General features: G+C 37.4%; 5 protein-coding genes across 18 annotated transcripts; 3 read left to right on the forward strand and 2 right to left on the reverse strand.

Annotated features, from left to right (window-relative positions):
* Positions 1-44: 44 nt before the first annotated feature.
* Positions 45-5,627, forward strand: LOC122283024. Of its 7 annotated transcripts, XM_043095169.1 has the most exons (7): positions 45-193; positions 1,304-1,403; positions 1,653-1,923; positions 2,029-2,592; positions 2,727-2,804; positions 3,122-3,276; positions 5,169-5,627. In XM_043095169.1, the coding sequence occupies exons 2-7, from the start codon at positions 1,311-1,313 to the stop codon at positions 5,355-5,357; spliced, it is 1,350 nt and encodes a 449-aa protein (XP_042951103.1). In that variant the 5' UTR covers positions 45-193; positions 1,304-1,310; the 3' UTR covers positions 5,358-5,627. The 7 variants fall into 7 exon arrangements, with proteins under 7 accessions (XP_042951103.1, XP_042951099.1, XP_042951102.1 ...); XM_043095165.1 differs by having other exon boundaries at positions 1,304-1,382; positions 1,653-2,592; XM_043095168.1 differs by having other exon boundaries at positions 1,304-1,382; positions 1,731-2,592.
* Positions 5,495-8,331, reverse strand: LOC122283028 (protein trichome birefringence-like 31). Its single transcript, XM_043095178.1, has 5 exons — positions 7,673-8,331; positions 7,368-7,539; positions 7,073-7,272; positions 6,413-6,559; positions 5,495-6,098 (listed from the first exon to the last, which is right to left on the reverse strand). Exons 1-5 carry the CDS (start codon positions 8,044-8,046, stop codon positions 5,747-5,749), a joined length of 1,245 nt encoding a protein of 414 aa, XP_042951112.1. The 5' UTR covers positions 8,047-8,331; the 3' UTR covers positions 5,495-5,746.
* Positions 8,332-8,517: 186 nt separating this feature from the next.
* On the forward strand, positions 8,518-15,402 carry LOC122283025 (tRNA dimethylallyltransferase 9). 6 transcript variants are annotated; one of them, XM_043095170.1, is made up of 12 exons: positions 8,522-8,938; positions 9,510-9,563; positions 10,847-10,889; positions 11,195-11,303; positions 12,133-12,331; positions 12,700-12,922; positions 13,304-13,398; positions 14,034-14,128; positions 14,225-14,300; positions 14,729-14,868; positions 14,948-15,012; positions 15,097-15,402. In XM_043095170.1, the coding sequence occupies exons 1-12, from the start codon at positions 8,684-8,686 to the stop codon at positions 15,147-15,149; spliced, it is 1,407 nt and encodes a 468-aa protein (XP_042951104.1). In that variant the 5' UTR covers positions 8,522-8,683; the 3' UTR covers positions 15,150-15,402. The 6 variants fall into 6 exon arrangements, 4 of the variants coding, with proteins under 4 accessions (XP_042951104.1, XP_042951105.1, XP_042951107.1 ...); XM_043095171.1 differs by having other exon boundaries at positions 8,523-8,938; positions 15,182-15,402; XM_043095173.1 differs by having other exon boundaries at positions 8,524-8,938; positions 15,092-15,402.
* An 822-nt stretch (positions 15,403-16,224) lies between these two features.
* LOC122283029 lies at positions 16,225-17,812 on the reverse strand. 2 transcript variants are annotated; one of them, XM_043095180.1, is made up of 4 exons: positions 17,397-17,812; positions 17,176-17,306; positions 16,917-16,975; positions 16,225-16,821 (listed from the first exon to the last, which is right to left on the reverse strand). In XM_043095180.1, the coding sequence occupies exons 2-4, from the start codon at positions 17,261-17,263 to the stop codon at positions 16,570-16,572; spliced, it is 399 nt and encodes a 132-aa protein (XP_042951114.1). In that variant the 5' UTR covers positions 17,264-17,306; positions 17,397-17,812; the 3' UTR covers positions 16,225-16,569. The 2 variants fall into 2 exon arrangements, with proteins under 2 accessions (XP_042951114.1, XP_042951113.1); XM_043095179.1 differs by having other exon boundaries at positions 17,176-17,812.
* Positions 17,813-19,100: 1,288 nt separating this feature from the next.
* Positions 19,101-23,190, forward strand: LOC122280792 (malate dehydrogenase, mitochondrial). 2 transcript variants are annotated; one of them, XR_006230024.1, is made up of 8 exons: positions 19,101-19,516; positions 19,933-20,106; positions 20,488-20,656; positions 21,002-21,063; positions 21,201-21,322; positions 21,937-22,054; positions 22,490-22,689; positions 22,973-23,190. XR_006230024.1 is itself a non-coding variant. In XM_043091818.1 (7 exons), exons 1-7 carry the CDS (start codon positions 19,274-19,276, stop codon positions 22,628-22,630), a joined length of 1,029 nt encoding a protein of 342 aa, XP_042947752.1. In that variant the 5' UTR covers positions 19,102-19,273; the 3' UTR covers positions 22,631-22,907. The 2 variants fall into 2 exon arrangements, 1 of the variants encoding a protein (XP_042947752.1); XM_043091818.1 differs by lacking the exon at positions 22,973-23,190 and having other exon boundaries at positions 19,102-19,516; positions 22,490-22,907.
* Positions 23,191-23,541: the final 351 nt, after the last annotated feature.

The raw sequence follows: 23,541 nt of genomic DNA on the forward strand, positions 1-23,541 counted from the left end.
AAAATAAAAAACGACGCCGTCTTGAGCTTGGCACTCCCAAGTTCAGCGTTTACTTTTCGCGGAACAACCCACTCTTTTAACTAATAAAGTTATAACCTGTGGCCCTGCGAAAAGCATCAGCCAGCAGCCACCACGATAAAAGGCTGTGCTAAGTTCACCGGTAGCACTCAACGCCGATCACTTGCTGCTACAGGTAATCCACCCTTCCGTCATCTACATACTCTTCTTCTTTAGGTTTTCTGCGTATAACAGTTTTTCTCTCCCCTCTCGGTTTTGTAGGGTTTTTGCTTTAATGTATAGTGTTAAATTATTATACCTGTCTGTGGAAACTCCGAGTAATATTTTGCTTTGTTTTTTTGCTCGCGTTAATGTTTCTCTGGAAACACAGTGAAAACTTGGGTACAAGCTCGGGGCCTCGAGTTCAAGTTCTCTGTTTGGCATAAATCTTGTATGTGTGTATGCTTGCGTGAATACGCTACCATGTGTTTTGTGTATGGGTGTGTTTGTGTTTTGTATGGCGTATTGTTTTAATTCTTTATTTTCTAGGTCTGTATGACGACGAGATTATAGGCTATAAGGCGTTGGATTAGTTTGACTTGATTATGAGGGAAGACATGGTTAAATTAAATTAAGTGCTTTGCTTGCGAAATCCCATGCTTTGTGAACGAGTAACGATTGGCAAGAGAAACACATGATGTGTTTTTGTGCTGCCAAAAGTGCACATGAATTATACAAGAGAAACACCTAATTAGAAACATAAATATATACAAAGAAATCATGAAAAGACAACCCATAAAAATCTTTGTAATATTGGAACTCAACCATCATAAAGGTACAATAAATTCTTTGATTTCTTCCGGAAGCATAACAATATCACACTTAAGTTGATTAAGCTATTCTCTCACTGGGATGATTGGCAGTACACACTCTATCATTAGCTGGCCTTTCCATGACTTCTTTCCTCCTAATCATGTTTTTGAACATATTGACTAGATTAATTTTAAATGCGGTTATGTTGTCTGGCTCTATATCTGGGGGGATTATGAATTTTTTCTCGTTTTTCATGTCTCTTTTTCAGTTTTTCAAACGTTTTTTTAACCCTGCTGATGTAGGGGAAACTAGCATCTATACAGTCTCTCTGAGCTGAGATATTGGTCTTAGAATTAGCACTATAATGATACGTGTCTTGTGATTCTTTAGAAAAGTTCATTTTCAAGTTTTCCGGTAAATTTTATCATTGTTGAATAAGAATAATTAGTTGTACCTATTGAGAGCTTTAACATATCTACAATATTTGTTCCAGCAATATTATGGATCTGAAACATAAAGGTATAACCTGGGTTGGGAACTTTTTCCAGAAGCTTGAAGCTGTGTGCCAAGAGGTAGATGATATTGTCAACAAGGTATCTTTGATTTTTATTTTTTCGATCAAATCTTCCGTTCTTTTTGGTGCCTTGACTGAACCTATCTTTTTGGGTATTATTGGGAAGTTATGTTTGTGTGAAGTAAATCTTCGTTAGTGGTATAAGCTGCATCAACCCATATGAAAAAAGAAGAAGAAGATTGAATTGAGGGCTATCTTCCAGTTTAATTGCTGTTAAGCTTTTTACTGCAGCTGACATTTCCTGTCATAATTTTGAATTAATCCACAGGATACAGTAAAATATGTTGAAAACCAGTTGCAAACTATGGGTGGAAGTGTGAAAAAGTTTTGTTCTGATGTTGTTCAGGATGTACTTCCTCCTTTAGTGGATCCTGTTGAGTGTCAAGCACAAGTTGTGGCTCTGAAAAGCAATGATGCGATTAACACCTATTTGAAGGCAATGATGGGTGATGAGGAAAATCATGTAGATGTCATCAAGCAGTCGCACGTGGAACCCAATGCAGATGATCATTTGAAGAAGCAGCTGCCAGACACTTCAAGTAAGCTTTGCCTTATAAATCAAAACATACCTCCAACTTCTGTTGATTGCCTTGAAGTGGAAGAGATTGTCCCATCTCCTCAAGAGATTGATGATATTATGACAGATGAAAACCCAAATGTGAGTGCTGAAGAAAACGCCACAGAGGAGTCTTTAACTGAGGTGTTGGAGTTATTTTCTCTGAATGATAAAGAGCCCTTTGGAGCATCATTTTCTTGTGAGTTCAGTGAAAGTAATCATCAAAATACATTTGGAGTTGTGACTGAGGTTCCGCCAGCATCTTCATTTCATTGTGTGGAGTTCCAATCCCCTCCGAAAATGGGAACAGTTACTGACTGCCGTGAAGAAGACAGTCAGAGCATGTCTGATGTCTCAAGTATGAATACTTCTTCTGAATCAGCCTTTTCAGTTATATCTGATGAGAAAACTATAGTGGAGATGAAACTCGTGTGCTCTGGCAGTTCCCTAGCAGCAGAGTCTTGTAGCCTGCCTGGGAAATTACCTGACAACTCCCTGTATGCAGCATCTTGTAATAATCATGGGGATTGTATTTGTCATAGTTCCAGTAAACTCCCCTCTTCTGCACCTGCCCCAGTTATCCCCTGTAAGGAAAAGGCAGACAAATTAGGACATGATTCTTCCAGCAGTATCCTACTAGCGGAATCCATTGGTTGGTATATATATTTTTATTATATTATAATAAGAATAAGAAATATATAATATAATTTTTTCTTATAATGTTATTATATTATAAGATTTTTTCTTTATTCCCTATTGCGGTGTCACAAACTTATATTTTGGCAGAGGAAGACACTTCCAGCATTAGGGAAATTCAAGAATCATCTGGAAATAGGCATATTCATTTCAGGGAATCTGCTCAAGGTGGGACTTAGATGCACTCTTTTCCTTACCTCATCCCTTCCTGTCAGTTGGCTTTCTTTTTTCTATACTTTTTTTATTGTTAACTCAGTGGGTCTCAGACCTTAAGTCTTCATCCCAGTCTTTTGGGAGAAGGAGGAGCTAGCTGAGCAAGAGCTCATTAGCCTTTTGCTGATTTTTTTTGGTAGTTAGAAATTATAAATGTAATGATGGCGATGATGATACTGAAGCGATTGTTAATTGTGGAAATATAGCTGGTCATCCATGGATCTCTGATATTGGAGTTACCTGATTAGTTATCACTAATAAAACTTTTACAGGACCTTCATATGACTTGAACAAAGATATTAATGATTCTAGCATGGAAACTGTCAAATTGTGTGATGAGGTGAAGCTTGATGAAAGCTGTGTCATTGTAGAACCTAGTGAACTTTATGCTGTCTCTCGCAGAGTCCGAAAGCTCAGATCATACAGGGTACTCTCTCTCTCTCTCTCTGCTATTGTGTTAGGTCCAGTGGAAAAGTAGATTTGGAAAGGACTTTGTAACATTTCCGTATCTCATTGGATGCTAATGAATAAAAATGGATTGGAAATGAACTAGATCTAATGAGTTTTAGCTGTGTAATTAGAAATGTATTTCTCTCTTCATACCCTTGATTACGCTTTATATTAAAAGAAGAAAGTATGCATCAAAGGTTAGGTTTATCATACTGGATTTGCCAAAATGGATCCATCACATGGTGAGGCGTATTCCTTTTCGTCGTGTGGGAAGGACCTGTTTATGGAAATTTCAGCAAATACATGAAATTTTCTTAGGTCACACTCATTAGGAACATGTTTCTTGGAATCACTGATCAAGTTTAGCTTTTGAAAACAATTATTTTCTTTGGGAAATTATATTTTTGACCTCTACTAATACCCATTCTGTAATGTGTACCCTAAACTACCACTTGTTTTTTTTTCCCGTTCATCTTAACGGTTAGATCCTAATTAAAAGTGCACTCATGGAAAGGGAGGCATTATGGCATTCAGTGATGGAAGTTAAGTATGGTAGTATGTGGGTTAGATGGTGCTCTTATGAGGTTGGAGGTTTATGGGCTGGAGTGTGTAATTCATAAGAAAGGGGTGGGGAAAGTTTTCTTATCAGACTAAGATTTGTGGTGGAAGGCGGACCATGATTAGATTTTGGGATTTGGGGTGTGGAGATAGGGCTCTTAAGGAAGCTTTCCCTAATGTATACACCATTGCATGTTCTAAGGATGGCTTATGTGGTGGACCATATGGAGAATCATATCTAGTACTTTTGACAAGTGGAATGTCAGTTCTGCCGGAGTGACCCATGATTGGGAGATAGATGCCTTCACCGCATTATTAAATCTACCACTGGAGGTGGAGTTGACATGATTTATTGGGCTCCTGCCAAGATAGGGATATTTAATGTCCGTTCTTTCTATAATATTCTTACTCAACATAATATAACTCCTATCCTTGGATGAGCATATGGAGGACTAAGTTTCCATAGGGTTTGTGTATTTTGCTCGGACATCCTCTCTAAGAAAGATTCTCACCATTGAAAACCTAGGGAAAAGACAAATTGTGGTGGTTGATTGGTCTTGTATGTGTAAGAGTGGAGAGTCCCTGGATTATATTTTACTTTATTGCAAGATTGCAAGTACTCTGTGGAGTCGTTTTTTAGGACTATTAGTTGGCTGGGGTCATGACCGAAGAATGGTAAACCTATTTTATTCTTAGAGAGGGCTAGGTGTTCTCCCACAAAAATGCAGCAGTGTGGGAAATGGTTTCTACCTCTCATATGGTGTATTTGGAGGGATTGGAATGAACAAAGTTTTGAAGATCATGAATGGACGCTGGAGGAGTTCAAACTATCTTCTTCAATAGTCTCCTCTTGGACAGCTTCCATAGACTTTAACTTGCATTATTTTCACGATTCCCATGTATCTTTTTTTTTTTTTGTTTTTTCTAATTGAGTGTCTTATTGTATATTTCCTGTGTATTTGGATTGTGTCTTTTACACCTTTTATTGAAGTCCTATTAATCAAAATAAATAAATAAATAAAAGTGCACAGCCAGACATACCCCTTGGTAGTTTGAGTTGCACATTACAATTTTTCATATTTTATGGTGCATATTACAAAAAGGATATTAGTTCGAGGATGTAAGGTATAATTCCCATTCTCCTTTTATATACTTCATTACTGGTTATGCCTCTCGAAAAATATATTAGAATCTTGGGTATTTTTTCTTGATTCATTCAGTTTTTAAATTATTATCTGGAGAGTTGTGCAACTGACTGACTCTCTCTCTCTCTCTGTGTTACCCCCCCCCCCCCCCCCCAAAAAAAAATAGAAAAGGATTCAAGATGCGTTTGCTTCGAAAAAGAGATTGGCAGAGGAATATGAACAGCTAGCTGTTTGGTATGGAGATGTTGATATGGGGTCTAGCAAAGACAGCTTGCAATCTATGCCTGCCACACCTTTAGATTTGAAGAATTTGCCAATACAGCAGGCTTGCGACTCCGACTGGGAGTTTCTGTAGGTAAACAAAAACACCCGTGTATAGCTGCAGTTGCCTTTGCAGATGAATATGTCGGATATATGCCAATTTGTGTGAATAATCATGGTTGAGGTTCTCAATTTTAATTGTACACGTAATAATAAGGCAGTATTTATGAGTGCTGTAAATCTAGATCGAATGGTATTATTGTCTGGTTTTGTTGCCGGACATGGCACCAACTTTGAGATACAATTTCAACAAGTAATTATACCCTTTTGCTAATAAAGCATAACATTAGTACCGTTGGACGTAGTCATTGGTTTTCCTCCCTATTTTTCCTGACATTTTTTAGATTGCAATTTTCTTCCTCTGTATCATTATGTAGATGAGGCCCTCCAAATTTTTGTAGGGTCAAATCCAGGTTGAACTTACTAATAGTTGTGGTGATTTTTCAACAAATACGCATACAAAATTTCGTTCCAAGTATCAGGGACGCCTGGTAAACACCAGTGTATGCAATCGGCAAAATGTTTCGGATCAGATCTCTGTTCCTTGGTCAAGAGCTTGCCCTTACGTTCCCCATAAATTGATGTATGAGCATCCTTTCGAAACTCAGACAACTGTGTAATATTCAAGAGTGTTACGTTGCGTTTTAATTGTTGCATTGTGTCGTGTACTATCTCCATGATCTGGAGGCTTGAACCACTGCCCCAGTATGGACCTTGGATTGGGTACGACTCATTGAAGCAGTTTCCATCACTTCCAGGCTTCCATTCCCAGCTCCTACAATGTTAAGAAAATAAAAAGGATGTTTTCAAAATGAAGTAGAAACTCAGAACAGCAGGGGACTCTTCACTGGTTTTGGAGAAACCATGGTCAAAGTAAGACATGTTACAACTGAATCGAGGTTCTTCCTTTGTACTAGAACTCTAAAGATCAAATCCCAGGTCCTTTGCTAGTGTTAGGGAATTGTAGGGGGCAAGTGAGATAGGGGAGGAGTTAAAAGGAGCAAAAGAGTTATGTATGCTTGTGTAGTCTTCATGTCTTATAAGTAACACTCACCACTACGCAGGACAAAAGAAAGAAGTAAAACTCACCACAGGTGTGTCGGAGACAAACTCATGAAGAACACCGTTTGAGTTTGAGGATTGATCGTGGAATCTATCCAACTTGCCCAAGTTTCTAAAGCCAATCTGTACGCCGTGGTCACATTATATTCTTTAACATGATTTGGAGACCCAAATCTGACATCATAAAACCAAGACTCAGTCTCCACTCAAAAGTTTATTCCACAGAATATAAGCTTGAAATGTAAGCGGCAAGTGTACTGGGTGTTTGCATGTCTCATAGCCATGAATTTGGATCATTCCCTTCTCTTTTACCATGAATTTTAGGCCGAAAGTGTTCTTCTAGCTTTTAATTTTTAACCCCGGGGGGACTCTTCCATGGCCTGTCATGATTATTCTATTGCTCCCTCTTCAATTTTTTATTGTCTGCCCCTAGATGAGAAATGTTAGTTCTGTCTCATTTTGGCAACCTTGATCATACCCCTTGATTCCAAAGCGGTCTAAAAGTCTTTTGCACTTAAATGTTTGCAGAATACACACGACCAACTCAATCTCCATGAAACATACAGAAACTTTGAGAAAATAAATAGTGTTATGCTTAACTGCATTCTACCTATCTTTAATGCAACAAAATGATATATGGAAACCCGAACTAATTTTGATTAGAAAGGTATAGAATCCAGTACTCACGTTGCATTGATCAGAGGCTTGTACATCCACCATACATAGCTCTGAAATACCAACACATCAACTCCTTCCCACTGTTTGCCATGCTTAGCTATGGAATCAAGCTTGACCGACCGTTTTAATACAGTATGATTTGTTGCATGATCTGAGTTGGACTCAACGATAAATGGCGCCCAGTAATACTCAATGGATGCATCAAATTCCTGGAAACATATCGAGACTTTGATAGGATGCTCCTAAGTTTTATCATGATTCATATTAATCATAGTTCATAAGTGACAGTAGCAAATTGGGGTACCTCAACTCTGAAGATCTTCATGGGGGGAACTCTTCGAAGGGACTTCTTTCCTTCAGGAATTACAGACTGTACTAAACAGACCATTGATTCAAACTGAGCTCTCTGTACAGAGTCTCCAATAAACATCAGTCTTTTACCCCTCAAGATCTGCAACAACTTCAATGCATCGAACCTGAGACGTGCAAAGTGGAAAAACATTTTCACCAAACATTTTCATTAGTTAGGACAGTGCTATAGAAATGCTGACCAGATGACTATTTAAACGATAAAATTCGAGCCCTTAGTAGGTCTAAAAGAAATTTTACCTTGGGAGATCACATCCATTAGGCTGCCACCTCCAATTCTTATAGAAGGAATCGGGTCTCCCATTCCTTCGGCAAGTCACCTGTTTAACCAAGTAGGGGCAGCTCTCTTCTGTATAAAAAGGATAGGACTCATTGTCCCACACCCATTCCCCTTCAAAGACATTGCATCCTTCTTCAATACGATCCTTGGGAGAAATAACAACTGGTATCCTATGCTTTTCTGCTCTTGCCCTGCCATATAACTGGAAAGCCTGGCTGTGGTTGCTCTTCAAGTTATCGAGGACTAGCCGTGCAGTTCCTACGACTAGAAGAGATACCAATGCAACAGGGAAGAGGGATTGGATCCGGCGATCAATCCAGAGCTGCTTCATCATCTAGGATAGCCTGTTGAGCTGAAATGGTTGTCTTTCTCACAGTTGAGATTCATTTTCTCTTGGTTACTTGAAGAAATTTCTTCAGTTCTAAGCATCTGAGCTATGCTACATCCAACCACCAGTTGGTAGATTCGAGTTTAGGTAGACTGATGAGTATCATCAACATGGGCCATCCATATTACACAGACACCCATTGGAAGTTTGTCCTAAATGAAATCATTTCCAATTCCGCAAGGAATTTCCTCCTCGTTATCTTTTGTTTTTCATGCCATAAAGAAAGATGGGTTGTCAAGTTCCCAGCCCACAAGCTAACTGTGTAGGCTGTAGTGTTTGTTTTTCACTCTACTCGGCCTTCTTAACTATTCTCTAGACAAAATAATAATCTTTTAAAATATTATAACGAAACTACACTTAAATATATATATAAAATATCGTTAAGAAACTATTATTTTTATGGGAAGAAAAAAGTAGAAAAAGGAAACGAAAAATGGACTGGGTGGCCTCAAAACCTTATCCCGCTTCCAAAAACTGGCCAGAAATCTCTCTCTAGAGACTCCAGTGGGACTGTAAGAGGCAGTAGCACAAACCGCAAAGTAATCCCCTGTGGTCTCTCTCTCTCTCTCTCTGGGGGACCGAAATGCTGAGTGGAACGTGTGGCCTCCGCGCCTGTTGCTTACGCCTTTCGTTCTCGCCTGAGAAGCCCCTCATCAGGGCCGATTCTTTCCGGTTAACTCGTCGCCGCCGCGTGTTCTCGGTCGCGTGCCCAGTTTCCAGCGCGAAGAAGGAGAAGGTGATTGTGATATCTGGACCCACCGGTGCTGGGAAGAGCCGGCTTGCATTGGAACTCGCCAAGCGGCTCAATGGCGAAATTATGAGCGCCGACTCTGTCCAGGTTTGAAAAAAAGAAAAGAAACTTTCCTTTTATTGTTTATTATTAAAAAAAAAAAAACTAATTCTTCCATTCTTTGTTTTTCCGAGAAATTGGAAGCAAGGAAAAAGTAGCTTCATTTATTTGTAAATAAAACACGAGAAAGACGATTGTAATTTTCTGCTGGGAACTGCCGAGTACGAGAGGTTGTTTTGGATTTAATTTAAAACGAAACTTTTTGTCTTCCCAGCATTGAATTCATTAAGTGCCATATCAAATCTCGAGTGTTGTCCATTTGAGAGTTAAATAATCTTCTGCATTATCAGTTGTAGCTATAGTAGAAATAATGTGACAATTATGGATAATTTTGGACAAAAGATTGAATGTTAGTGGCACGCTGAAGCTATTTGGCAGCTAAGAACTTGTAGCGAAAGAAAGAACTTGACATCGTGTTTTTGATAGGATATATTGATAGAATTCTTCTTACTAATATAAAAAGAAAATATTGATAGAATTGCCTTCGCTTTCTGCCTAAAATTGGCACTGAAATTTCTTTTCTACCAAACTCACCCATTAAATATTGTTCATATCTCAGGTATATCAGGGTCTTGATGTTGGATCTGCAAAGCCTACTCCGAGTGATAGAAAGGTGCCTGATTAAGATAAGAAAGATGCTTATTATTTCCTTCTTCTATCATGTTTTCCTTTTGATGAATAATGAGTTGTGGGTTACCATATATTTCATGTTATCATGGTATAGCACGTCATATTAGAGGTAATTCGAAGCCACTAAGAATTGAATTTTATTGGTTATGATTTTTTGAGTGATGTTGATACCATGGCTCAAGTATACATGTGGAGATCTATTTTATGGTGGAAGAATTTATCCCTCTAAACTTCAAGCTTATCTGTTTACTGTTTCAATGTAATTGCGTGTGATGCATGTGTGTTTGATGAGCCATAATGTATTTTAAAGTCCTTGAATGCACGTCTGGGATTATCATCCTGAAACAGATTATCTTGACTTGTATATACCACAAGATTTTCTGCTATGGTGTCTCTGGCTACTGTTTTGCCATATCTGTCATTTCACATTAGGCCTACGCCTCATGTTTCAATTTCAGTTCCTAAAGAATGTTTAGAAATTTCTCTGCCTAATTAGATTGAGGGAAAACCGAAAGATTATAAAGCACTGATATTTAAAGTGAAAATATCTCATGTGCATGTCAATTTTTTTTTTTTTAATTTTTTTTATCAGTAATCAAAATTTGATCGAAAATAAGAATAGGAAAGAGCCCAAGTACACGGAATATATACAAGAGCGTCACTTATTCTTGATAATCTAGTGATACAAGAATCATGTGCACGTCAGTTCTTTTGAGCAATGGAATGATTGCTCTACTTTTGCTTTCAAATATTTATATGTTGCATTGGAATGCATAACTAGTCATGTATTCCCCGAATATTCATCAAATTTTATTCGAAAATTCAAATTGGAAACCATGCCCCATTATTATTATTTTTCACGGGTAGAATCCAATATGTGTTGCTTGTTTGTCATGCACGACACAAGAAGTTAGACCATACCCATTGTTTTTTTCTATCACGAGCAGAGACCAATTTGTACATTCGCCTGCCATTCACAACGCAACAAACTAAACCATGCCTATTGTTTCTTTTAATTATTGATTCCACTATGCTTCTATCAGCTTTTTTTTTTTTGGGAGGCAGCTACTTGGTTGCTTGTGTCATTTAACCTTGCTTGTTATTTGTTAACTGGATTTGACCAGATCTTTCCATTTCTGTTGCATAGTTTTACAATTTTTATGCCCTATGTACTTGGATTTTCTCCACTTTCTTGATAAATTTATTCCTTATCAAGAAAATGATAATGATACAACTTTTTAATTTTTGCTCTTTACCTTTTCTAAGGAGGTACCACATCATCTTGTTGACATACTGCATCCCTCCGAAGGTATGTTACCCATGGGACTGGCTTTTTTCAACTAGGCAATAATGTTTATATTGTGCTAATTTTGAAGCTATGATTCAAAAATTGCTTCTTCTAATACCGTTGATTCCTCAATTGTTAGGTATTCGAACATTTCTTTTATCCAACTTTAATGTTTTTTTTGATAATTAAAAAGAAAATTTTATTGACAAGTAAATAGGCATAGCCCAAGTACACAGGAAGTATACAAGAGAAAACACCTAAATACAAGCTGCTGGGAACTAGACTGGGCTAATCCAACTTTAATATTTACTATTATATTCTTTCAGAGTATTCTGTTGGGCAATTCTTTGAGGATGCAAGGCAGGCTACAAGATGCATTCTTGACAGTGGACGTGTTCCCATAGTTTCCGGTGGGACTGGATTGTACTTGCGATGGTATGTTACCATAAATCCTTTTATAGTTTGTAGTTACTGTTGATCTGATGTTGTCATCTTGGAAGAATATGATCACATTTATTAAAAACTCTCATTTCTCTGGGGTGTCAGAAGGTTGTCTGGCCTATTTACATAACATATGCTCAACTGGAGGCATCAGAGAATGAATAGTGATGGATATCTTACTGGGATAAAAAAATTTCTAGTCCCTGTTTTTACGAATCTTGTCTGGTCTGCCTCCAAACCACCTAGTATGACTTATAAAATCCTGTCAAAGAAACACAAGGGGTGTGAAAGAAAACAATCCAAACATAATCAGATATGAAGGCTGATGGTCCAAAGTGAAAACAATCAAACGGCCATCTTAGCAGTATGCAAGTTCAGCGAATTGCCATTAACTTTATTTCTGAAAATCCCAGTCACTAAAGCAATTTATAGTTAGAATACTAATGAGCTGTTTCTCAAATGGGACCTCCTCCATGAGTGTTTGATGGAGGGTGAGGTCTTGAATTCAAGACTTGCTGGATTTCTGTAACTTTGGAATTTTAAATACTTTATAATTAAAAAATCCTTCTTTATAGAAAAATTATGTGGTTATCACAGCCCCCAAAATAGAAAGATTCTTAGCAATAGCATTATATGTACTCCAAATATATGCGCTGCATTTCAGAACCCCAAATGCAATATCTAAGTGCTAGCAAGTAAAGCTTGTTTAGCACTATCATGTCTTCAGTTGTGGCTAGCATGCCCAGGTATACCGTATCATGCATTATAAATAAATACAAACTTTTATGGCATGTAAATGCAATTTATTTTTTTCAAATATAAGGTTCATGTATGGAAAGCCAGATGTCCCAAAAGCGTCTCCTGAGATTGCCTCTGAAGTATGTTCAGAGCTAGCAGATTTGCAGAGAAATGAAGACTGGGCTGCAGCTGTGCAGTTGGTGGTCAAAGCAGGTGACCCAAAGGCCCAGTTTTTAGCTGCCAACGATTGGTATCGGTTACGGCGTAGCCTCGAGATTATCAAGGTTAGTTTATGATGTTTTCTGATTTATTTATGAACATCGGCTCCCCCCCTCTCTATCAGCACCCCCACGCACACACAAAGCTGCACAATACTCAATATGAATATTCGAATGCTTTGCCATAACAGCTCCAGAAGTATGATTTTGTTTAAAAGGCTTATTTCCTTTTATCACCTAGACTTTGGCTTAGTTGGCTTTATCAGTAATCTATTCTACAAGAGGATAATCCCACACACAATAATGTCTAGTAAGGACATTTTTTGGGAGATAGTTTACTAAAAATTAGCTTTCAGCGTATTAATTAAATACACTGGGACATATTTATAACTACAAGTGTTCTCTATTTATCAATATTTCCTTTGGAATGGCAGTCTACTGGATCACCTCCATCTGCTTTTCGGGTACCGTATGATTCTTTCAGGGATCAATGTGATGGTGTAATGGTCAGCTCTCATGATGTGAACACTTCTGCTGATGTCCTGGAGGAGAATAACTCGAAGGATTTGGACTATGATTTTATTTGTTTTTTCCTCTCTAGCCGGAGAGTTGATCTCTATAAGCTAATTGACTATCGTTGTGAAGATATGCTTTCAGGTAGATCATGCTGTGGGAACATAACTATGTTTTTTGTTTTCTGACACTAAAAATTCTCAAATTCTTTGGAGTACACACCTATTTATCTACATATTTTTACTTAATAAAAAAAAAAAATTACCTACATAGTTTATCAATTACCACTTCCTATGATAGTGTTGCTTATTTCTTGTTAAAAGGTGATTTTATTATATGTTTATTGTCAGTGTACACAAAGACAGAGGCATAGTACTTTCTGAGATGAATTTTTATGCAATGGACGATAAACTGATATTAAGGGATATTTTCTTATGAATAAGTCTGTATATTTTCTTTTTTGACATATTAGCTTTGTTATATTCGTTACTTCTATTCATTTTAAACAGTTGTTTTTGCCTGTAGGAAGTGACGGGATTTTGTCTGAGGCCAGCTGGCTTCTTGATACAGGTCTTCTACCCAATTCAAATTCTGCAACTCGAGCAATTGGTTACAGACAAGTATGCCTTTGATATTTCTTCTTCTGTTCTTTCTGTTTATTTTAGTGTCTAGTTTGCAAGAAGTAGTGAAGATAGTCCTTATAATTTGTTTCTGGAATTTGGTGATTCAACCAATCTTTGTTTTCAAAAGCTGATACGATTCATAAAGGAAGGCCCATCGTTTGATCCTTAAGCTAGATTCTTGCTCATACTATGCTTGGTGATCTCCAGACACCTTGGCAAAGCCTGTTTGGGTATCTCCTGCAATGCATGATTCTCTTAATTAGACTTTCTAATATCTGTGGATTCACTGAATTTTTGTTACTTCCAAGCTTTAGAAATTTGATTCCGCTTGACCTATGCTGTATTGAATGTTGTTATGTTTTCTAAATTTACAACTATGACTTCTTAAATGCCATTCTGTATAAAGTAGTAAATATTTGAACCTCAACATGATGCAATCTTGCCTCCTCTCTACTTGACTTTGCCTAATAATTGTATGTTCAACTGATTTTGGCTCGTTTTGGTCTTAAGTGGTTATTCTATCTTAGGCAGTTATGCTACAGTTCATTTAGTTTGCGTCATTCAATAATCTTTTTATTTTCTTTTCTTTCTTCTTTTTTTTTTTTTTTTTTTTTTGTCATTCATAATTTCAGGCAATGGAGTACTTATTATACTGTAGGCAGCAAGGAGGTAGGAGTTCTCCTGGAGATTTTTTTGCCTTTTTATCTGACTTCCAGAAAGCATCTAGGTAATGGAAGTATGTAATAAAAATACTATTTTTTTATGTGTTTTTGATGCTCTATCCATTATATATCAATCCAGCAACGGTAAATTTGTTGTGCAGAAATTTTGCGAAAAGGCAATTGACTTGGTTTCGTAACGAGCAAATGTATCATTGGCTTGATGCTTCTAAGCCCCTGGTATGTGTATGCATTTTTTCCTTTGTTCCTGAATCTGTCTCAACTACTTTTCTTTCATCTTGGAGTGCTTTAAGTAGTTTAAATGTCTTCATTATTTCAGCAAATGCTTATTTAGTAAATCTTAATTAATAGAAGCTCATAGATGAGTGTAAAATCCTATTAGAACAGAACTGTGAATTCATTATTTATCATAACACTTTGAGGTTTTAACCCTATTGTAGGTTTTAACTTGTTCTGTTTTCAACTCAGTAGTCTTTGTGCTGCAATTATAGTTGTGAAATCATTTTAACATTTAGCAACGTCAGATTTTTTGAGACTGGTTGATATGAGCTTCTTGATGTATTGGCACCAAAGGAATAATGATTAATCATATCAGGTGTTGCTTAAACTATTTTCTAATGTTATCCTCTCTTGAGAAAATTTTGCAGGAACAGGTGATGAATTTCATTTATGATGGATACCACGAAAAGGGTGGAGCTTTGGTGGTGCCTGAATCACTAAGGATGAAGAAGGATATTTCAAACCGCCGAGAAACTTCTGAACTCAAGGCCTACCGCACAAGAAATAGGTCTATTATGGTTATACTTAATATTATGTTGTTCTGTTGTTTGTTGCAGATAGCTAAAAGGTTTTCTTTATATGTGAAGGCATTTTGTGAGCCGTCAAGATTGTTCTCATATCTTGGACTGGATAAGGAGAACCCAACCCACAGGTGAAGCAATGAGCGCATGAACTAAGCTCATCTCAACTTCATGGAATCAGAACTGAAATAATTTTGTTTTATGGGTTAGGTTAGTTTTTGAGGCCCTTCCTTTCATTATGGCATATTTCTATCCTCATCAGCTTTGATCAAGGCCTTCAAGCATTCATCTTCTTGGCAGTGACTCTCGGACTCCAGCTAATCTTCATTTGAGTATCCATCTTCTTAAAGCCACATTGTGCATTTCCAGAAAAGCAGGATTTTGACAATGGGATCAGTGTATGTCTTAGTAATCAGTAGGGTTCGAGTGTCACATTTTTTGTGTAGTTGTTGCATGTGATAACTTAAAATTTTCAACACAGGCAAATCGGGCCTGGACTGGATGTTACACCAACTTTGGTACACTTTTTTTTTTTTTCAGAGAAAGATCCTCAGCATTTTTCATTGTTTTTTCCTTTTCTTGTTCCTTTAATTGAAGAGGAGAAAGGGCTTTAGCCCTGAACGGTTTAGGAGTAATGCTAATGTTTTCTCATGCAACATGATCTACTAAATTGCTGCATGCCTTTCTTTGTCTGGACATTAAAAAAAAAAAAAGAAAAAGAAGAAGAAGAAAACTTGTTGCTTAAAGACATCGACAAGACGATGGCTGTATTAACTTTTGCTCATAATAAGCTAGCTCTTTCGGTTATGGACTTCTGGGTGACTTCATCTATTGAACATCAGTAGTTCACCAAAGTAATATCTTGGTGAATTCCAACGCTGCATCTCTTGCTGCCGGCACGCGTGACTTGGTCAATGCTATTGAATCTGCCGTCTTGGTAGTGACATGTTGAGTAAATTGCTGGTGTCAGCTGTGCCTAGCTTCACAATACCTGCACCATCTTCTTCATTTCAAGTTCAATGTCTGTACACACACCTCTCACATGACTTAGATTCTACTTTGCGCAATTTTTGTTAAGGTTGCATTGTCTATATATACAATGTTCAGACTTAATTTTTTTTCAGGAAGCGTTGCACTAGCCTGTAATTTGCTGTTCTTTTTCCTTCATTATATATATATATATATATATATTTTTTTTTTTAAATTCAAAGCATATTGGGGATTTCAAGCTTGTTATTTATTACCTCTTTTTATTTTTTTTGGCTCTTTCTCTTTGCATCTTTGTTCCAAATGGTCAGCTAAACAACATCAATCACTATGATTCGTCTAAGAATAATTCTTCTTGCAGGCCGATTAAGTGGACTGCAATATAGTCATAATGAAACGAGTCGTTTCATTTTAATGAAACACTGCGTTTCATTTCATTTACACGGGAGGAGACCAAGTGCAAAAGACATCCGATGGTTTGAAAGCAAAGGTTGCGAAACGAGTCCGAAGCAACATACGAAGGAATACCCAAGTCTTTCACCCCCAGATACCCAAGTCCCCCCTAAGCCAAATCATCGGCAGAAGCTATTGACCCAAAACCCAGCAGACCCAGTCCGATACCCAGCAGCTTCGGCACCGTCACGGCTCCCCATCTCCATCGCAGCTTCCAATCGGTGCTGTAACGTATTCCGAAACTATACTCAGAGCTGACGAATTATAATACCCAGAGCTGCTATTAATCCGGAAGTGACAGTGCATGCCTGAAGCACAGTACTTCTGGAAGGAATTATTGAAGAACTCTGTGCAGCTGAATTTTCGGAAGAGGAAACCATGCTGTCAACTTGAACACTTGTGGGAGTGTTATCTGCTTCACTTTTTGGTGGTTGTACATCTCTTCTCGATTTCCTCACCGAATTCCGACTAGCAAAAGCCCTTGTGTTTAGTCTAAAACCCTGCAAAAAATAACTATGTTGGTTTAAGACATAGAAAACGAAAATCTAGTATTTTCTCTAATTTTAGAGATCACATTACAGAATGAGAATCTCACGTTGAACAATTTAGCAGGTAGAACCTTTTGCACACCATAAAGATGAAGGAGCTCCCCACCTGAGAACATGTAATCACATTTGACAATCATGAGATATAATTTCTACGGGAGAAATCAAAGCAGCCAAATTCTACTTGATAATCACATGAAAAATAACATACAGATAACTGTTGCTTTGAAAAAAAAAAAAAAAGATAACTGTTACTTTGTCTAAAAAGAAATATATGTTCGCAATATGTTAGCAGGTGAATGAACCAACCATTGAAGGTAGAACTTCGACAAGATAAGAGGGTTGTAGAGACGTGCTTTGTTGTGCCTCTCCAACAGTTTATAGTGAGCAAAGTCATCGAAGATAACTGCTCCCAATTCCAAACTTGAGAACTTGAATATCTGTCCATGTTCCAGCTAGTACTTCAATTACAAGGAGAAAATAAATGGGTGGAGAAACTAAAAAGAAACTGGAAATCAGAAAAACCGAACCTGTTTTGGGTTCCGCTTGGAAAGTGCGCCTAAGAAATGGCTGATGAATGGACAACATCTACAAGAAATGAAAACCAGACGAGTCCGAAATAAATCCTGCAAGTCCTCTTCGGTAGGAAAAATTACCGTTAACTTCGTCAGCAGCCGATGGTCGATGGTGGAGGTCAGTCTGTCGATGGTGGGTGGAGGGTGGTCGTCAATGGTGGAGGAGAGGGCCGTTCAAATCGGGGGCAGCAGCAGCACGGTAGAGGGAAAAGAGTCAACCGGATTCAAGGGGAAAAGACCCAGGGCTTTGCTTCGTATTTAGGTTGAAGGAAGGGTATTTTAGTCAATTAACATTTTAAGTTGGGGATGATTTAGTCATTTTATGTACTAGGACTGCAATACAATCCCCTTAAGGGGACTGTATATAGAACGACCCTTCGTCTAATTACTTATTCCTTCTATAGCTAAAAACCTTTTCCGGTCATCAGCATCCAAAGATGCCTTTGGTACACAGAATATGCTATAGTATTCATTGGATCATATGATATAACCTGATCTAGCATCCACCCACCCCAATAGAATAAAGCATCAGTATTTTTTGTGTATTTAAAAAAAAAAACACAATACTATAAAATACACAAATACAAATACTGAAATATATATATCTTCTATATATAAAAAGTGTGTATGAAATGGAAAATCTTGTTTTAACGGTTTTTCTTGTTTTTCCGTTAAAGTTAACACCGTTTGTTTTAACGGTTTGGCACATAAAATGAAGACATAAATGTTAAAAGAGATAACATTCAATGTTGTTATATGATTTATTAATCTCAATAATTATAATACTTAATAGTTTATATAATAATAAGTAATTAAATATTAGTTATTATATTTTAATTTTCTCTTTCTCCTTAACATATACACGTGTATTAGGTGCATAAGACGTGAATCCCTAAGTATAATATACGTGTATTATACGTTTCATTAACTCAGATTATTGAGTATTCCAAATTTAAAAATCTCATATAATATATAATACAAGTGTGTTTAATCAAAGTGTTTTTTCCCCATGGTAGTAGGATGTAGCTTCCGCTAAGTCATATTCCATACATGGGCTTGCTATGATAGGCACGTGACAAAGGCCGTGATCCTTGAGCTAATCAAGAAAGAGTAAATTCGGCCAACAATTTCAAAATATATTTTATGATTTATATATATGCTATATATAGAAAATATTATACCACAAATTTTATAAAAAGATTATGTTTTAACTTTATGTTGTCCCTGATCGACTCAACCAACAGCAAAATAAGAATTTCAATGTTGTCTCTATTGATTGTCTACAGGATGACATAAATTGATGAATTATAATACAAATAACAAACGACACATATTTTGAACTACCGTTTGTGTTAGACTTTTATTAAATTTTTCGTATACATCTTTGCTAAAATTATAGATGTTATAAACATGTATTGGATTATATGATACTTTGAACTAATTTTTTTATTTTTTTCAATATGCCTTAAATTATTAAGTGACATCAATAATTTTTATAAAATATATATTATTTTTTACAAATAATCATTTCATAAAATTAGACAAATATATTTTACACGTTATTCCCACCTAGTATATATATATATATATATATATATGAATATAGTCGGGTCAACCTATCATTTTTCCTAAAATAAATAGATGGTGACCTCCAATTTCTCCATCTGCCCTTTTTACTCGTGAAAAAATAAAAACAAAGTTCTCTTCACTTTTTATTTAGTAAAAGCGTAGAAGCACGGAGTTGTCGTGAGAAACTACTCCACACAACGCTGCTTCCCAAAACCCTCATTTGCTCAACCTTGTCTCTCACAATTTCTCAGTGTTTGTGAAAAATGAGGCCGTCTATATTCAGATCCGTACAATCCGCGGTTGCAAGAAACAGTCCTCGCCGTTCCTACTCCACCCACTCCGTTCCGGAGCGCAAGGTTGCTGTTCTCGGCGCCGCCGGCGGGATCGGGCAGCCCCTGGCTTTGCTAATGAAGCTCAACCCTCTCGTCTCCAGGCTTGCCCTCTATGATATTGCGGGAACCCCCGGTGTGGCTGCCGATGTCGGCCACATCAACACCAGATCTGAGGTCCACTCACACGCACCTCTCTCTCTCTCTCTCTCTCTCTCTCTCTCTCTCGGGTTTTCATCTATGTTTTTCTTTGATCTGAGTTTTTTTTTTTTTGTTTTCGAGGTTCACTGTTATACTGGGTTTGATCATGTCCGCGTGAGTAAATGTTTCGGAATCCCTATTCCTTGTACATGCGACTGTGCGATTTTCAATTTTTTTTCCCAGCTCAATTAATTGGTTTTATTTGTTAGCGAAAAATTGAACGAAAAAGAAAGTCTAATACTTGAATAACTCACTGTTCCTAATTTTCTTTTGCTTTTATGAATATATGTTTTTTAGTAAATTCCTTTTCCTTTCAAAAGCTGTCTACTTTATGGTCTATATTTACTGGGTTTAATTGAATGAGTTGTTTTATGTATCTGCCTTTGGTATAGGTGTCTGGTTACATGGGTGAAGAACAGCTGGGTAAAGCTTTAGAGGGATCCGATGTTGTTATCATCCCAGCCGGCGTGCCGAGAAAGCCCGGTATGACCCGTGATGATCTCTTCAATATTAATGCAGGGATCGTCAAATCTCTGTGCACTGCCATCGCCAAGTACTGCCCTAACGTGAGTCTCTGTATATATTTTTCTGTCCCTTTTTTTTTTCCTCTCATTTTTAAACTTGCTACATGACTTTGAAAATGATCGCATTGAATTGAGCATTTAACACCTTTCATATTTTTCACTAAGTTCTTTTCAATTTTTATGTTTATTTTATTTTTTTTGTATAATGCGGAGTTGGGCAATTTTTTTTTTATAAGTAATGAAGGATATTATTGATGAGCAATAATAGGCATATCCAATGTACACGGGAAGTAAAATATTATGCAGAACATGGTTGGACCTTTGCATTCTAGAAGGCATCGAGTGATTTGAGCTATTTGTTATTTTGGTTCTTTTGATGACATATTTTTATATGATTGTATGGCAAACGTTTTGTGGGATCAGGCTCTTGTTAACATGATAAGCAACCCTGTGAACTCAACGGTTCCCATTGCTGCTGAGGTTTTCAAGAAAGCAGGAACATACAATGAGAAGAGGTTGTTTGGTGTGACTACCCTTGATGTGGTTAGAGCTAAGACATTCTATGCTGGGAAGGGAAACGTGAATGTCGCAGGTATGCTAATGGCCTACAACTGGAAACTAGTTCTTTTACTCTGTTATTGCTAAAATAATAAATTCTAATTAATTAATGAAAAAGTTTTTGTATATTCCTGTCTGATTGGTAATAAACTAGAACTCAGCTGAACTGGTCAAAATCCTATTTTAAGGTTCAGATGAATTGAGGATTTCATTTTCCATTGGGTCTAATGCATGATATTTGTTGCTTAAGAGTTGGATTCCAGCTAGTATTTTGTTATCTTTCTATTCTTGCTACTCGAAAATGTTCATTCATGTTCAAGGAAAAGTTATCCTGGATGGTTTTCAGGCTGAACTGAGTTTTGTGCATTTGTTCACACAGAGGTCAATGTACCAGTTGTTGGCGGCCATGCTGGCATAACCATTCTCCCGCTATTTTCTCAAGTAATTCTTTTGCTCCTCAACTTCCATCCTGTTCTATCATATCAAGCTATATCTCCATTGAATATATGCTGGTAAAACTGGTTTGCTTCCCTCTTGTTTAAGGAGACATGGCTAATTCTGAGTTGTTTGTTTAATAGGCCACACCAAAAGCCAACTTTTCAGATGAAGATATCAAGGCTCTTACAAAGAGAACTCAAGATGGAGGCACAGAAGTTGTAGAAGCAAAGGCTGGAAAGGGGTCTGCAACATTGTCAATGGCGTAAGTCTCAATTTATACTCATCACAAATATATTTTCTGTTTATATGCAGATACTGTGGTTTGTTTCTCAAAGACCATGACATTGCTTTTTGGAGATGAAAAAAATGTATTCATGTGTATTTGATGCGCTCGTAGTTTCAGAAATAGTTGGGTATTTGCTTGTATCAGTGGTCAATTGTTCCATCTGTGAATTGGTTTCACATTTAGGAACACGTGTAAAATAAATGGATAAAACTTTAGACAAAAGCTTTGTTAGTTTCAACTTTCAGATGAAATTGCTATGGATACACTATAATTATCAATGCTACTTTTGAAATGCATCCGGTTAAATCTTTTTCATGGATGAATGAATGCAAAAATTTGGATTTTACTTAAGAGAATTATGATCTTTTGAGAATTTTTGCTTTAAAGCTCATTTGGTCTGATTATATGTATCTTGTCCCACTTATCTTGCCCGACCTTTTTATTATTTTGATAAGTAATATTATCTTGCCCAACCTTTCCATTGTTTTCCCATGTTGTAACTCCATCTCTTATACCTGTTCTTTTTGTAGTGCTGGGGAATAGAAGGAAACCTTTATGTATGATTCTGTATCTGCCTGTGTTTCTTGTAGCTATGCTGGAGCCATGTTTGCTGATGCTTGCCTGAAGGGACTCAATGGGGTTCCAGATGTAGTGGAGTGTTCATTTGTTCAATCAACTGTCACTGAGCTTCCATTCTTTGCTTCTAAGGTGATTGACCTTGAACTCGTTTGATGATTTCTACGGAAAGGTCTTTGCTTATTGCAGTGTCCACACTTGTCAATTGTCACGAGTTCTTTTAACCTTTTATTTCGTTGGTGCAAATGTGCAATGGTACCCTGCATTGCACCATTAATGCTTTGATCATTTTTCTTTTCTTTTTTTTTTTTTTGGGGGGGGGGGGGGGGGGGGGGGGGGGGGGGGTTTACGAGGAATGAGTTGGTCAAAAAGTTTAGACTTGAAACTGGTTCATTTTATTTGAGAATTTTACAAAGGCCACCATTTCGAATGTTCCCTGCTTTTGTGTGCCACTTACATATGGCCATTCTGATTTTCATATTCAGGCAGATGATAATGGAAACGGTGTGGCTATATTTTGCCTCTATTGGTGATCAGTATTAAAACGTGCTTCCTACTTTTTTGCAGGTGCGGCTTGGAAAGAATGGGGTGGAGGAGGTTCTGGAGTTGGGCCCCCTCTCCGACTATGAAAAGGAAAACTTGGAAAGTCTGAAGCCCGAACTCCTGGCATCCATTGAGAAGGGAATCAAGTTTGCCAACCAGAGTTAGATAACACTATTATTTATGGCTGGGGTGGTATATGCCCTACTCCTGAGAGAGACGCCCAAATTTTGCCTTTTGTTTTCTTTTGCCATTGTTGTATTTGCTGCTGCAAGTGGCACCGGCTTTGCTGTTTGTCAGGCCTTTTGAAAAAGCCAAGATTCCATCAATAATTCCCAGTGGCATGACGAGGGAGGGATAGCTTTGAACAGTACACATTTAGTTGGGATGATATATTCATCGAACTCTACTGATAAATTCATTGACGTGACTTGCATCGGATTAATGTGTTGTGGATTGTTAGCTCTTTTGGCTTCCGGTATATGCCCTACTCCTGAGAGAGACGCCCAAATTTTGCCTTTTGTTTTCTTTTGCCATTGTTGTATTTGTTGCTGCAAGTGGCACCGGCTTCGCTGTTTGTCAGGCCTTTTGAAAAAGCAAAGATTCCATCAATAATTCCCAGTGGCATGTCGAGGGAGGGATAGCTTTGAGCGGTACACATTTAGTTGGGATGATATATTCATCGAACTCTACTGATAAATTCATTGACGTGACTTGCAGCGGATTAATGTGTTGTGGATTGTTAGCTCTTTTGGCTTCCAGAGGATGTTGGAAATGTAGTGGATGCTTGGACTTGACCAGGCGGAATGTGAAATTAACTTAAATTCTTTTCTAAAACGGAAAAACAAGAAAAGAAGGGCCGGAGGCAAATTACTTACCATTCCCGAGTTTTCACCATAAAATCTAGAACATTTGTGTCAAGGAAGTGCTACGTTTTGGGAATATCTTGTATCATTGGGTACACACGGTTATTGGCTCATTGCCCACAAAATTGTTATTGTTTATGAATGAGAGTCTACAACCTGTCCGGTAGAGCGTCTCTGAACCAGTGTAGATAGAAACCAATAAAAAAGATGCGG

The sequence above is a fragment of the Carya illinoinensis genome, chromosome 11 (assembly GCF_018687715.1).
Source record: "Carya illinoinensis cultivar Pawnee chromosome 11, C.illinoinensisPawnee_v1, whole genome shotgun sequence".
NCBI lineage: Eukaryota > Viridiplantae > Streptophyta > Magnoliopsida > Fagales > Juglandaceae > Carya > Carya illinoinensis.